The following is a 13,762-nucleotide window of genomic DNA, read 5'->3' as shown; positions in this document are numbered from 1 at the left end:
AATAAGTCCCATGAGTGAAAAAATAATCTCCAGTCTAGACTCCAGTTCTAATCGATGAATCTGTTTTAAGGGACAAACTCTTAGAAACTGTGGGGGAAAAAAACCCAAAGAAATACTGTAATTAGAAACTAGTACCCAGGGATAATGTCAGAATATTACGGTGCTGTTTACAGTAATATACCATTAATGGTAGCCACTTTGACTCCAATGAAGTAGGCAGGGAGGCACTGACTGAAGTTACCTAAACACTCACTGCAGAGTGTTAGAAGCCAGTATTGTTTAAACTCATCTTAAATGGTTAAACTTTGTTGCACGGCTAAAACTTGGACTATTGTTCAGAAGTTGAGAATGCAGCTCTGCAGTGGATATGCCCGGGAGCATTTAAGCAGATTAATTTCTAGCAGGTTTATTTGGGCATTGTTTGTTGTAAGTGTGTTATTTTAAATGTGAATAGTGCAGTTTCAGGAATTCAATTGATTGCAAGAACGGAGCCAGCATAGTTTTACCAGAGCTAGATCTTGTCAGATGAATCTAATCAATGTCTTTGATTGGATGACCAAAGAGTAGGATCAAGGAAGAGCGCTAGATTTAGTGTACTTGGATTTCAGTAAGGCCTTTGACACAGTCCCGCACAGGCAACTTACAAATAAACTGAGTGCCCTTTGTATGGAACCGAGAATGACTGACAGGGTTAGAAACTGACTGCGTAGGAGGCAATAAAGGACAGTGGTAAACAGAGTTTTCTCTGAGGAGGAGGACATTACTAGTGCTGTACCTCAGGGATCATCTTTGGACATTTTCGTGAGCGATATAGTGGAAGGAATGTCAGGAAAGGTTCATCTTTTTGCCGATGACATAAAAATTTGCACTAGAATAGACCGCCAGGAAAGTGTGGAAAACATAAGGAGAAATCTAGCAAAGCTCAAGGGTCTGGCAGCTAAGATTTAATGTTAAAAAATGCAGAGTAATGCATTTAGGATGCAAAAACCCAAAGGAGAGGTCAGTATTAGAGGTGGAATTCTTATAAGCACAAAAGAGAAAGATCTGGGAGTGACTGTATCTGATGAGGCATACTGACTTCCCCTGGGATCTTATCCAAGTGAAATCAACAGGTGCAACAGCAAAAGCATGAAAGATTCTAGCTACATAGGTCAACGGAAAAAAGGGAGGAGATATTAGTGAGCCTCATTTGGAATATTGTGTACATGTTGACCGCCGGTCGCGGCGAACCACGACCAGGGGGCCGGTCACTCACCTCCGCTACATCGGGGCCGTCATCGAAGGCTGCCTCCGAGGCAGCGTTGCTGCCTTCCAAGATGGCCGCGGCGTCTTCGACGTGGCTAAGCCACGCCCCCTGAAGTTCTCTTAGGCCCGTGCGGGCAGCTAGGGCCGGCCTTAAAGGAACCCCTACAGGAAGTGTAGGGGGTTCCTTCCTGTTGTCTCCAGCTTCCCTGCACTACTTAAGGCAAGGTCTGGGGCCTCAGACCTTGCCTCGGCTTCGTGGCTCCAGTGTTGTTTGGTTCCGGTTCCTGCTTGCCTCTGTGTTTGATCCCTGGACTGGCTTTCGTTCTTGTTTGGCTCCTGACTTCTGGATTGGCTGCGGACTCTCGTTGTTTCTGGACTCCTGGACTGGCTGTGGATTCTTCTGGCTCTTGACCCCTGGACTGGCTGTGGTTTCTTCTGGCTCTTGACCCCTGGACTGGCTGCGGATTCTTCTGGCGTTAAACCCCTGGACTGGTTGCGGGGTATTCTGGCTCCTTGATCCTTGGACTGGCTGCGGAGTGTGTTGGCTCTGATTCTCTGGACTACTTTGTTACTTCTTCATTTTCCTCGACCTGCTGGAGGCGCCAGCTTCAGTTTCACGACCCACTGGAGGTGCTCATCTCTATTCGCTCGACCTGCTGGAGGCGCCAGCTATCTGGACTAAATGACCTGCAGGAGGCGCCTGCGTCCAGATCTTCTTCTAGTACCTCCAGGGACATTCGTGATTGGCCTCGCCGACCGACGAGGGGTCTACATTCCTCGCCGGTCCAAGGGTCCACCTCTCAAGTCATAACAGTACAATAGTGGAGTCTGCACCTTCAAAAGATATAAATAGGATGGAGCTGGTCCGGAGGGTAGAATCTAAAATGGTCAGTGGTCTTCATTCTAAAGCATATGGGGATAGATGTAAAGATCTAAATACAGTTCGATTGCACTTTGGATTCAAGTTGTAAGTTTTAATATTGTATTCAATAAAAATTACAGTCCAAAAAAAATATCTAAATACGTATACACTAGAGGAAAGGCAAGATAGGGGAGATATGATGGAGATATTTAAATATCTCCAAGGATTCCAGGCACAGAAAGCAAGTCTCTTTCAATGGAAAGGAAGCTCTAGAACAAGGTGTCATGGGATGACAGTGAAAGGGAGTAAACTCAGGAGTAATCTTAGGAAATATTTCTTTATAGAGAGGGTTGTAGATGCATGGCATGGGCTCCCGGTGGATGTGGTGGAGACAAAACAGTATCTGAATTCAAGAAAGTATGGGATAAATACAGAGGATGTCTGAGGGAGAGATGGGAATTGTAAAGCTAAATTATTTGGGGGGATGACTAGATGGGTCATATGATCTTTTATAAAGTCTAGAGGAAATGAATGAAGAGAAGAGGCATGGGGGTGGCTTACGGGAATGACGGCTACTACCTGGAGATGAATATCCTTATTCAATAAACATACACACGGTTAATGCGACTCCAACATTGCTCTATGCTTCAACGGCAAGAGGAAATGTGGAAAAAAGGATTTGCCTCCACATAAAAGCAGGGGAGTAGCTTGCTTGTTTCGGTGGTTACTATCCTAAACCAAAAATGCCTGATACTTCACTTTCAATGCATATCCAGCATAGCTCTATGCTTCAACGGCAGGGGGGATGAAGAAAAGATGTTTTATATTCAGACATCTATCAACAAGGACTGAATTACATAGTCTGGGTAAAACAAATAAGCATGGGTGTAGCTTGCTTGTTACGGCGATTAGTACCCCAAATCAAGCCTGATACTTCACTTAGAATAGATATCCAGCACAGCTCATTGCTTCAACGACAGGGGGAATGAAGAAAAGAGGATTTATATTCAAACAACCATCAAGGACTGAATTGCATAGGCTGGGTAAACAAGCGTGGGAGTGGCTTGCTTATTACGGCGGTTACTACCCCAAACCAATTAGCTGGATACTTCACTTAGATACAGCTCCAGCACTGCTATCTACGATGGCGGGGGTGGAAGGGAAATAGAGCCAAAAAAATTATTTAAAGGGACAAGAGTAACAGAAAAGTATGAAAAAAAAAAGTGTGAAAGCTTGCTGGGCAGACTGGATGGACCATTTGGTCTTCTTCTGCCATCATTTCTATTTTCTATCATGTTTCTAATTACGGATGTTATGTTGTATGCTGCTAAGAACTAAGGATTGCGCAGATTAAACATTTTAAATAAATAAATACAGTTTCTCACAGTGTATCAAATGTTAGTCTAACCTTATATGCTCGGCTCCATCAAAAGCATTTCAAATCGCATAAGACACAAACTGCTTAAAGTCCTGTGCAAGAAAACAATTTGAATTATGTTCTTGTAAAGATAAAAGAGATCCTGATATTTTTACTTCAAACAGAGAAATGGCTGGACTTGCTGGAACTCATGAAGCTAGCTCTGATTAATATCATGACTAATTGCTTTTGTACACAAAAAGAACAAAAGGCAGCCAGATGAAAAGCCAAATCAATTAAAATAGCTCATGAGTGCTCTCATTTGGGATGTTTGCTAGTTCAGGAAAACAAAAAGAACTGCAACGTATACAATCATTTTAACTTTTCTGCAGGCACTGGAAGGCTTACAAGCAGAGTCAAGTCTTTCTATATCGGCCTGATCTTTTTTTCTGACAGTTTATGTTGCAAATATAAAAGCATCAGTAGATCATTGAAATTTTTACAAGAACAAAATTCGGCTTCCGTTGAAGTCATGAAGCTGTGAAGTCGGAGAACTGCAAATGGTGACAGAACATGAGAAAACGATACAAGAAATGAAAGCCGATTTAATAAAAGAAATTTTGAAGAATGGCTCAGCAGTTCTACAGGATACATTAAATAAATTGCAGTCCTCTATCAAGGTAAAAGAATCCCTTGAGTCTCAGAGGAACAGGGTCAATGACCTCGAATCTCGTATTGTGACGCAGGAAACAACTACGGATCGTATGGAAGCAGAATTGCAGGCAGTTAAAAAAGAAAATGCCATCTTAAAAGACAGCATTGAAGATCAGGAAAATAGAAGAAGAAGAAATAATTTACAAGTAATTGGCGCTCCGGAATCAGTGAAAGATCCAGATCTAATTCAACTTTAGCAGGTGTGGTTACCCAAGTCACTTGGCCTTTCTTTAACCATGGAGCTTGTGATAATGGAGAGGGTCCATCGTCTTGGACAATATAACCAGATGCTTCTAAGTCGAGGCTGGTCATTGCAAAACTCAAATTTTGCAGATAAAATAAAGATACGGCATATAAAAAACAAGGGGTATCATCACCATTGAAGTATGAAGGTGCACATATTTTTTTTGTTTAACGATTATTAAGCAAAGGCGTCTGAGGACAGAGAGCCTTCTCGGTGGTGTGTTCTGAATTATTTCAGTGGGGAATCAAGTTTACACTTCAATATCTTGCGAAACAAAGTTTTTCATGTGGGCAAAACAAGTACCTTTCTTTCTAGAGAAATGGCGCAGAAGTTCCTCTCCTCGCTTAAAACAAAGGAGGACTCATTGACCGATCCTTAAAATTGTATTGCATGCATTCTGGTGAAGAGTGTGGATCGAGTGAGTTGAGGGGCAGGAGAGTGGATGGCTCCCGACTGTGGGGGAACATGGCTTACTCATTTGGAAACGCGATGACCATCACATATTTTTGGTTTGCATTGCCTGCACAATGTAGAGTGGATGGTATGACTTTAGAAGTTCTATTTGCAGTGCCTTAAGGATTCTGCCATATGCTGAAATATACTTGGCAACCATTTTTCATATTGTGTTTCGGTGCCATTTTGTATCACTGGAATCCAGAGCTGGAATATTTCTAAGTGTGTACTAGCCAGAATGTCTACATTATATGTTCCCTACAGTTTTTTTTCTTTTTATTATCTTTGTTCCTAGTGTACTCATGTAGTGTGTATGGAACAATGTATGTGTGCAATGAGTAGTGTGTGAGATGTTTGGGTTATGTATTTGGCTGTATGTGTGGGGATGGGTCAGTATATGCTGCTCGCGATTGGCTAGACCTATCTCTCAATCTGAAATACTCTTTACTATCAATAAGCTATCCCTGGCGAAAGCCCCAGGACTTGATGGTTTTGGGGCTGAATTTTATAAGTTACTTAAAGAGGAAGTGGTGTCCCCCCTCCAAAACCTCTATCAGACTTGTTTCAATACAGGTGTGTGGTATCCAGATATGAATCATGCTCTTATTACGGTTTTTGCTAAACCTGGAAAACATTTGAAGCATGCTAGCTCATACAAGCCAATTTCTTTAATTAATGTGGACATAAAAATATTAGCCTCGATACTGGCTACTCAGCTCAGTCGAGTCATTCCAGACCTCATAGCTACAGATCAAACTGGTTTTGTTAAAAATAGGAATGGGGTTACTAACATTCGTAAACTGCTTGAAGCTCTGGTCTGGGGAGGTGAATAATCCGAATGGGCTCATTGTCAGTTTAGACTCTGAGAAAGCATTTGACAACATACAATGGGTATACATGTTTTGGCTGCCTCGGAAGTATGGCTTCCACATCCTTTTATAAAGTGGACTGAGTTACTCTATTCTGACACAGCAGCTAGCATAAATATTCATGGAGAGATTTTGGGAATGGTATCATGCACAATATAAATCTGAAGTGTCAGACTTAATCCCATATATCCTACGGCCTTTCAAACCTGTGAATGTACTACATGCTGGGAATAAAGATTTCAGAAAAACCATACGGACTCACTAACAAAACTAATGGGAAAAAAGTATCAGATTGTAGTGTGCTCACTCAAATGTAATCCATAGGCTCTTGCCCGCAATGGGCTGCAACCAGTATCATACAGATGAGCAGTTTGTTCACCTAATGTACATTTTCCCAAGATAAACTATTAATTTAAAAATATATCATTCTATAAACCACAAGAAGTGTTTTATACTCTTATTTCTCCAACACTTATCTAAAGATGTTTTTCTTTTTCTTTTTATCTCTCACAATGCCAAAACTTATTAACATGTATCAAAAAACGTTTATTTTCCCATAGATAAGCAGGCTGAATTGCCATGCTCTCTGGGACGTCCTCCCGGTGGCCCAATGCAGAATCTTCTCAAAATTTACAGAGCTGTTCTCTGTGCGCCTGCGCAAGTGTTCCCACTTGATTACCCTCCCCCGTTCAGTTTTCATTTATCCCGCGCAGCTCATAGTCCCGCTTTTCTTCTCTCGCACCTTTTTTTTTCTATTTTCTCATCTACACTCTACAATGTACCCCAAAAAAGCACCTTTAAGTGCTAATTTGAATCCGAAGGCAGATCAGTTATACAAAGGGAACCGCACTCCGCCATCCTTATGGCAACTCTACCATCTCATACTAGCCAAATGGGCCATATATCCCGCCCTAAAGGGAAGACTGCAGCTTCACAAGCGATGACACAAATATCTGAGATTTTAAAAAATTTCTTTGCATTAATGCGATAGCCCCCTCTGGGGCAGGGCTCATCAAGAGAACCTGAAGACAACATCTCCATAAGGTCACTTCCATCTTCCCCTACAGACCAAGAGAAGGAAGAAGCAGCCATGGTACATGACCTAAGCCCGGCGGACTCAGAACAAGAGATTTATGTCCCAGCCTCTCCACTAATATCTCCGGGATCAGCAACAGGAATTCCTTCAGACCCACCTGAAGGACCTCCTGAACCATCTTCACCTCCTGAAGATCTAACATACTCTAAATTAATAGAGAAAGTAGGCTCCTTCCTCAGAGCTGAAATAAAGAAGATACCGGATCCAAAACACAAGTTCACAAAATATTAAAGATATTCGACATGCCATCAGAACCCACGTTACTACCCCACCACACAGTACTAGAGGATTTACTGGAAGAATCCTGACTTCTCCGTTTTCGAATCCTACCATCTCTAGGAAAAAAACACTATGGACCAGTACAGTTACTGCATGCTTCCGTTGTTGAGTCAGCAACTCAAACGTACCTCCAGGTAAGGACAGAAAATACCTGGACGGCTGCTTTTCTGTGCACTTTCCCAGTGCCTGGAGAAATTAACGCCTATCTTTGGGTAGGCGCTAATTTCTGAAAGTAAAATGTGCGGCACATTTTGCTTTCTGAATCGCGCGGGAATACCTAATAGGGCCAACATTTGCATGTTGTGGGCGCTATTAGGTTCGGGGGGGGTTGGACACGTGTTTTTGACACGCTATTACCCCTTACTGAATAAGGGGTAAAACTAGCGCATCGAAAACTCGTGTCCAATCGCGAGTTAACAGTGAGCTCCACCAAAGCGCACTGTACTGTATCAGCCTGATAGAGAGGCAGTTACTATCCTTAACAGATGGCATGAGATTACTACCCTTAATAAACCTTGATGCTTCTGATGTAACTGCAACATTGCTCTCTGCTTCAAAGGAGGGGGTGGGGGCTGAAAGGAAAGAGAAATTTGGATTCAGAGACAACCAACACAAGCCATGACTTTTTTTTTTTTTTTTTTTACAGTCTAGGGTACTGATGATCATCAGACATTAATGGAAAAACACTGGACTGCTTATATGACCAAGTCCATAAGCAAAGCCTATCAAGCACCATTGACAGATACATGAGGAGAGAAACCTGTACAGTGTGGCAGATACTACCATGGGAAGCCTGCTGGGCAGACTGGATGGACCATTTGTCCTTTTCTGCCATCATTTCTATGTTCCTATTTACCAAATGTAATTGAGGAATGACATTATTACTAATACTGCTCCTTCAGCTCTCTTTACATTAGAAACCAATACTTAACATAGAAACATAGGAATGATGGCAGAAAAGGACCAAATGATCCACCCGGTATGCCCAGCAAGCTTATGCCATTATCTGCTGCACATGCAGGCCGATACAGTAAGGGGAAATAGCGCATCGAAAACGCACGTCCAACCCCCCCCGAGACTAATAGCGCCCGCAACATGCAAATGCATGTTGATGGCCCTATTAGTCACTCCCGCGCAATACAGAAAGTAAAATGTGCAGCCAAGCCGCACATTTTACTTTCAGAAATTAGCACCTACCCAAAGGTAGGCGCTAATTTCTGCCGGCACCGGGAAAGTGCACAGAAAAGCAGTAACAACTGCTTTTCTGTGCACCCTCCAACTTAATATCATGGCGATATTAAGTCGGAAGTCCAGAAAGGTAAAAAAAGTTAAAAAAAAAAATAAATTTGAAATCGGCCCGCGAGTTGAAAACCGGACGCTCAATTTTGCCAGCGACCGGTTTCCGAACACATGGCTGTCAGCAGGCTCGAGAACCGACGCCGGCAAAATTGAGCATCGGCTGTCAAACCCGCTGACAGCCACCGCTCCTGACCAAAACGAGGCGCTAGGGACGCGCTAGTGTCCCTAGCGCCTCTTTCTACCGTCGGCCCTAATTTAAATATTTTAGTTTACTGAATCGTGCGCACAGAACACTGGCCTGTGCGCGCTCGCCTGCTCTCCTGCGAACTTTACTGCATTGGCCTGTGTGCAGGTTACCCCCATAGTTATCAGTTTACCAGACCGTTAAAGTCAGGGCCCTCAGATGCTATTTGAATCCAATTTCCCTTAACCATTCCAATGTTGGAGTTACATCAAAGTATCAGGCTTAGGGGCCGATGCAATATAAAGCGCGGAAGGCGGGCACTGAAAAGTCAACTCCCGCTTTCCTAACGCGCATGGTGCCCGCAATACCCAAACTAGGGGGTCGCGCTAGCAAGGAGGCGCCAGGGTCGTGCAAGCGACATGCAAATGCATGTGCATGAGTAATAGCCTCTTTCACATGCATCTGCATGTGATGAGCGCTATTACATTTACTCCGCGTCAGACGCGGGTTAAATAGGTGCTAATACCCCTATTGCATTAGGGGGGTGGATTAGCGCCTATTTAACCCGCGTCGGAGTGTGGCTGAGCGCACTGTATTGCATCGTCCCCTCTATGACTAAGGGTTGGTTGTAAGCGCCGCATCAGCAACTTACCCCATGTTTATGTGTTCCCCAAACCGTAAAAGTCTAGACGCCCAAATCCCCGAGCGGAATTTGCACCTGGGAATGGCTGCACGCATGCGTCTCTTGATAAACCAAGAATATCAAAATCTTGGCAGAAAGTCGGGGTAGGGTTCACGTCACACACGACTCGGAGCCAGGACCCTCAGGCTTACCAACTTCCTCTAACTGGGTTTCTTCCAAACCCCTAGAGATATTCGGGCCACCGACGAACCTCATCCTCATCCCCATCCCCATCCCCATGTGCCTCCCCTCTCCGGAACAGACTCTCTCCCGCCACCCCAGGCCTAGCTAAAGCCGGTCTCAGACTCCCAGGGGCTGGGTCCCAGCAAGGGGCCCTGCCTCCGCCGGCTGTCTCTTCAACATCATCTCCCAAGACCGGGGCCTACCGCCAACTTTCCCGCTCCCCCGGCCCGTTCTAACGCACCTGCATGGCTCTCTGCGCCAGTGTGCGGCCGCTTTCCGCTCGAGCAGCTGCCCCTCCACGACCGGCTGTGGCTGCTATGGAAACGAAGGAAGCGAAGCTTAGGGTGCACGTGAGTCCCGGCGCCCAGCGACCAATGGGAAGCGTGGAATGAGCGTAAGCGGGCGGGGCCTAGGCAATGTAAACATGCGCTGGGCGTGCTGAGGCCTCACTAGGGAGGCGTCGAGCTCGGTGGTGGTTCCTTTCAGCTGGTGTCTCGGGGGGTTGAAATTTACTTTTTCACTTGTTTTGCCTTCTGACCACGTCAGATTTATTGCGCTCCTTACTTTCCAGCATACCAGCTCCTGGCTTGAGGATGAGTGCTGTAGACGCGTGCCCGAAGCCGGCAGAAGACGGACCCTGCCAGCCTTCTTGAATGCTCAGCCCTATAGTTTCCCTGTTAGCCAGAGCTCTCAGTGAATCTTCAGCCTTGCTCCCCCAACTTACCTACTGGCAGTATCTCCAGTATAGTGCTCCCTCTTACTGGTTGCGGCTCTGGAACAGTGCTCCCTCCTTTGGCAGCATGTGGATATGTCAATAGGCACAGGGCAACGGGAAGGGGGGGTGAAGATTTGCTGCCTTCCAATAAAAATAATAAGTTATACTAACTAATATAGTGTAAAACTACTTTTGTTTTGTAAAGTTTGCTAATTTGCGTCTGAATTTTTTAATTTTTGCCACAGGATCTACTCCTTAGCTGCCACATGAAACAAAGGGGGACTATGCCTTAGACCAGAGCTTTACAAACTTTTCATGTTGGTGACACACTTTTTAGACAAACATAATTTCGGGACACAGTAATTCAGTCTACTAGCAAACCAGAGGTTAAAGGTTAAATGAATGAAATGTATTTCGACAATTTATGTATGTTTCCTTAAATATATACATCATAAAATGTTTCACGACACAACCTATCTTGTGAAAACCTTTCATTTATATTAAATATATATAATATTCAAAGATTAATGTTATTGTTATAATTTATGAGTAACATTAATAAAACATAGTTATTGTGTTATTCAATTTACCTCTTTAATGAGATATATGAGCTTGATGGGATGAACACAGCTTTTGAATATTTGGTGTTAATAAAAAAGTCCAAAGGGTCTTCTGCGTAATTTAAAAAAGCTGGCCAGTTTCACACTATAAAATTATTTGATAGCCTCATTCAACTAATTCTATATGGCTATGAGAGTGAAGTCTGGAATATATAGGAAGGGACAGAATGTCAATACAAATCCTGCACCTCCAGTTTTGTAACTTTGTACATCCACTGAAATTCCCCCAAACAATGGAGCTTGGATGTTTCCCTTACAGCTCATCATACTAAAAGATATTTTCAAATTCTGGTGTCACCTCACAGTAACAGCAGCACAAACAGTTTCCACTGCCAGGCACATTGTGAACTAACACAAAATCTTGCAAAAAAGACACTCTAAATCTATACTGCAATCCCATCGTAACATAACAGTAATAACACCAAGGACTCAAACAACAATAACCCTACCTGTGAAAAAGCAAGGGTAAATATTACACTGGGTCCTAGAATACCAATACACCACCTATGCCAGCAGAATCTCTCATCATGGTCACACACACAGAGCAGAGACAGACCCTCACCAAATACAGAATACAAAATAAAGGAGCACAAATTAGACAAAAACTGAAATGGAAACCTCAAGAAGCCAGACTCTGTGTATTAACAATGGAAAAACAGAACCACCATTCCTCATAAAACAAAATCAAGAAACATAAAGCATCAGTTATAATAGTAAAACCATACTAATAAAAGAATATTTTAAAACTACTGATAAATAGAATTTCTATTAATTAAAATCATATACATTTTTTACAATTTCCCAAACACCAATAAAATATTCCAAAACAGCACATATATCAAATAACACACAATAATTAAAACTAATAAGGATTTTAAAAAAGCCCCTGCTGTCCATACATGGGAGCTCTTGATTTCCAGTCACCCTGATATTGTCGATGATTAGGAGGTTATTCTCTCACACATACTCACATGTCCATTCTCTCTCACACATACAGTCACATACATACACATTCATGCTCTTATACCCACCATAACCTCTCGCTCTCACAGACACTGACACACTCTCAGGCTCTAAGACACTCTCTCCCCCTCCACACACACCCCCCACACAAATTCTTACTCCCCTGGATTTTCTCATACACACTCATGCTCTCACTCTCTCTGGCTCCCTCACATACACACAAACACACACACCCAGGCAAGTTCCCAATCATTCTCACACACTGAAACTGACCCCCAGGCAGGCTCTCATTCATTTTCACACCATTCCCTCACCATCCCCCAGGCATTCTCAAACATACAGACCCCCAGGCAGGCACCAATTCATTCTCACACACACAGACCCCCAGGCAGGCACCAATTCATTCTCACACACACACATACACCACACACAGGCAGGGACCTATTCTCACACATACAAACCCCAGGAAGACACCCATACATTCTCATACACAGACACACCCTCAGGCAGGCGCCCATGCATTCACACACATACACCTCCAGGCAGACTTCCATTCATACACATGCACACTAAAGGCAGACCCCCTCTCTTTCTTTTGCCAGCAACCTCGGAGCCTCTCTCATTCCTCTGCTGCCACTGTCACTGATGCCACATGGCTATTGGGGAGGCGCTGATTGCTGCTATTGGCACTGAAGCCCATTCTGCTGCCTCCTCTGTGCAGGCCCCGTGGGTTTCCACTTCCTCCATGTTGATCTTGTACATTGTGAGATCCGCATAGAGAAAGTGCTACTCTTGCACATTACCAAAGATTACATGTGCCAATCAGTAAAAAGTAAATTTTTTTTTTTTACCTTTGCTGTCTGATCTTAGTTTTCTAATCAGTTGGTCACAGGCTTTTTTGTTCCACCTCCCCTTTCTTATTTTTTTGCCAATTCCTTTCATATTGTCTTTTTTTTCTATTTCTTTTCTCTCCATCTATCTTCTTCCCTCAAACATACAGTCAGGTTCTCATTCTCACATGCTTTCTCTCTCTCTCACATACACACAGGCTCTCACTCTCACATGCTCTCTCTCATACAATCATTCATACACAGTCTCTCTCTTGCACATGCTGTCTGACTCTCACACACCCAGGCTCTCTCTCACTCCCACATGCTGTCTTGCTCAAGCACAGACTCGCACTGTCACATGCTCTCTCTCATACAATCATTCATACATAGTCTCTCTCTTGCACATGCTGTCTGACTCACACACCCAGGCTCTCTCTTACTCCCACATGCTGTCTTGCTCAAGCACAGACTCTCACTGTCACATGCTCTCTCTCATACAATCATTCATACACACAGGCTCTCACTGTCACATGCTGTCTCTCTCTCACACACACAGGCTCTCACATGCTGTCTCTGCAAACATTCAGGTCCTTACTCCCACTCACAATCTCTCAACTCATCTCATACACGCACACAATCTCTCAACTCATCTCATACACGCACTCTACGGGCCCTCAGCCTCTCTCTTACCTCTGGGCCTCCTCTTCACGGGTCGCTGCAGGATGGGCTCTGCAGCGGCCCTGATCTTCTCGGGCCGATCCGCGGTGGGGACCCTGCTACTGGGCCTCCTCCTCTTCTTAGCTCGCTGCAACAACGCTGCTCCTCTTCTGCACGCGGCTGATGCTCCACCTCCTTCCTGCCCGCGCGGCTCCGGCAACAGTTTTCTTCCGGGGCCGCGTGGGCAGGAAGGAGGTGGAGCACCTGCACGTTTAAACGTGACCTTTTTCTTCGGGCCGTGGTGACGTAAGCTCCACCACGGCCCTGCCGATCTTCCTGCTGTGTGTCTCCGGCACACAGCCCAGCGAAACTTCACTGCTCAGCCGCCAGTGGGATGAGGTCCACCTGCGGCCACATTGGCTCCCACTTCCTGGTGTGTCACGTGCACCGGGCTTGTGCGACACACCGGCACACTGCAGGCGACACACTAAAGTGTCGCGACACACACTT

At 44.4% G+C, this 13,762-nt stretch overlaps 1 protein-coding gene across 1 annotated transcript in view; it reads right to left on the bottom strand.

The window, feature by feature from the left end:
- The window catches only part of LOC115099412, a 103,258-nt gene extending 93,447 nt beyond the window's left edge, over positions 1–9,811 (bottom strand). Inside the window, exon 1 of the mRNA XM_029617043.1 lies at positions 9,709–9,811. Coding sequence (XP_029472903.1) covers positions 9,709–9,714 — 6 coding nt within the window. The 5' untranslated portion in view covers positions 9,715–9,811. The remainder of the gene's footprint in view (positions 1–9,708) is intronic.
- Positions 9,812–13,762: the final 3,951 nt, after the last annotated feature.

This window comes from Rhinatrema bivittatum, chromosome 9 (assembly GCF_901001135.1).
Source record: "Rhinatrema bivittatum chromosome 9, aRhiBiv1.1, whole genome shotgun sequence".
Classification (NCBI taxonomy): Eukaryota; Metazoa; Chordata; class Amphibia; order Gymnophiona; family Rhinatrematidae; genus Rhinatrema; species Rhinatrema bivittatum.
This window is presented reverse-complemented; position numbering and strand designations above follow the sequence as displayed.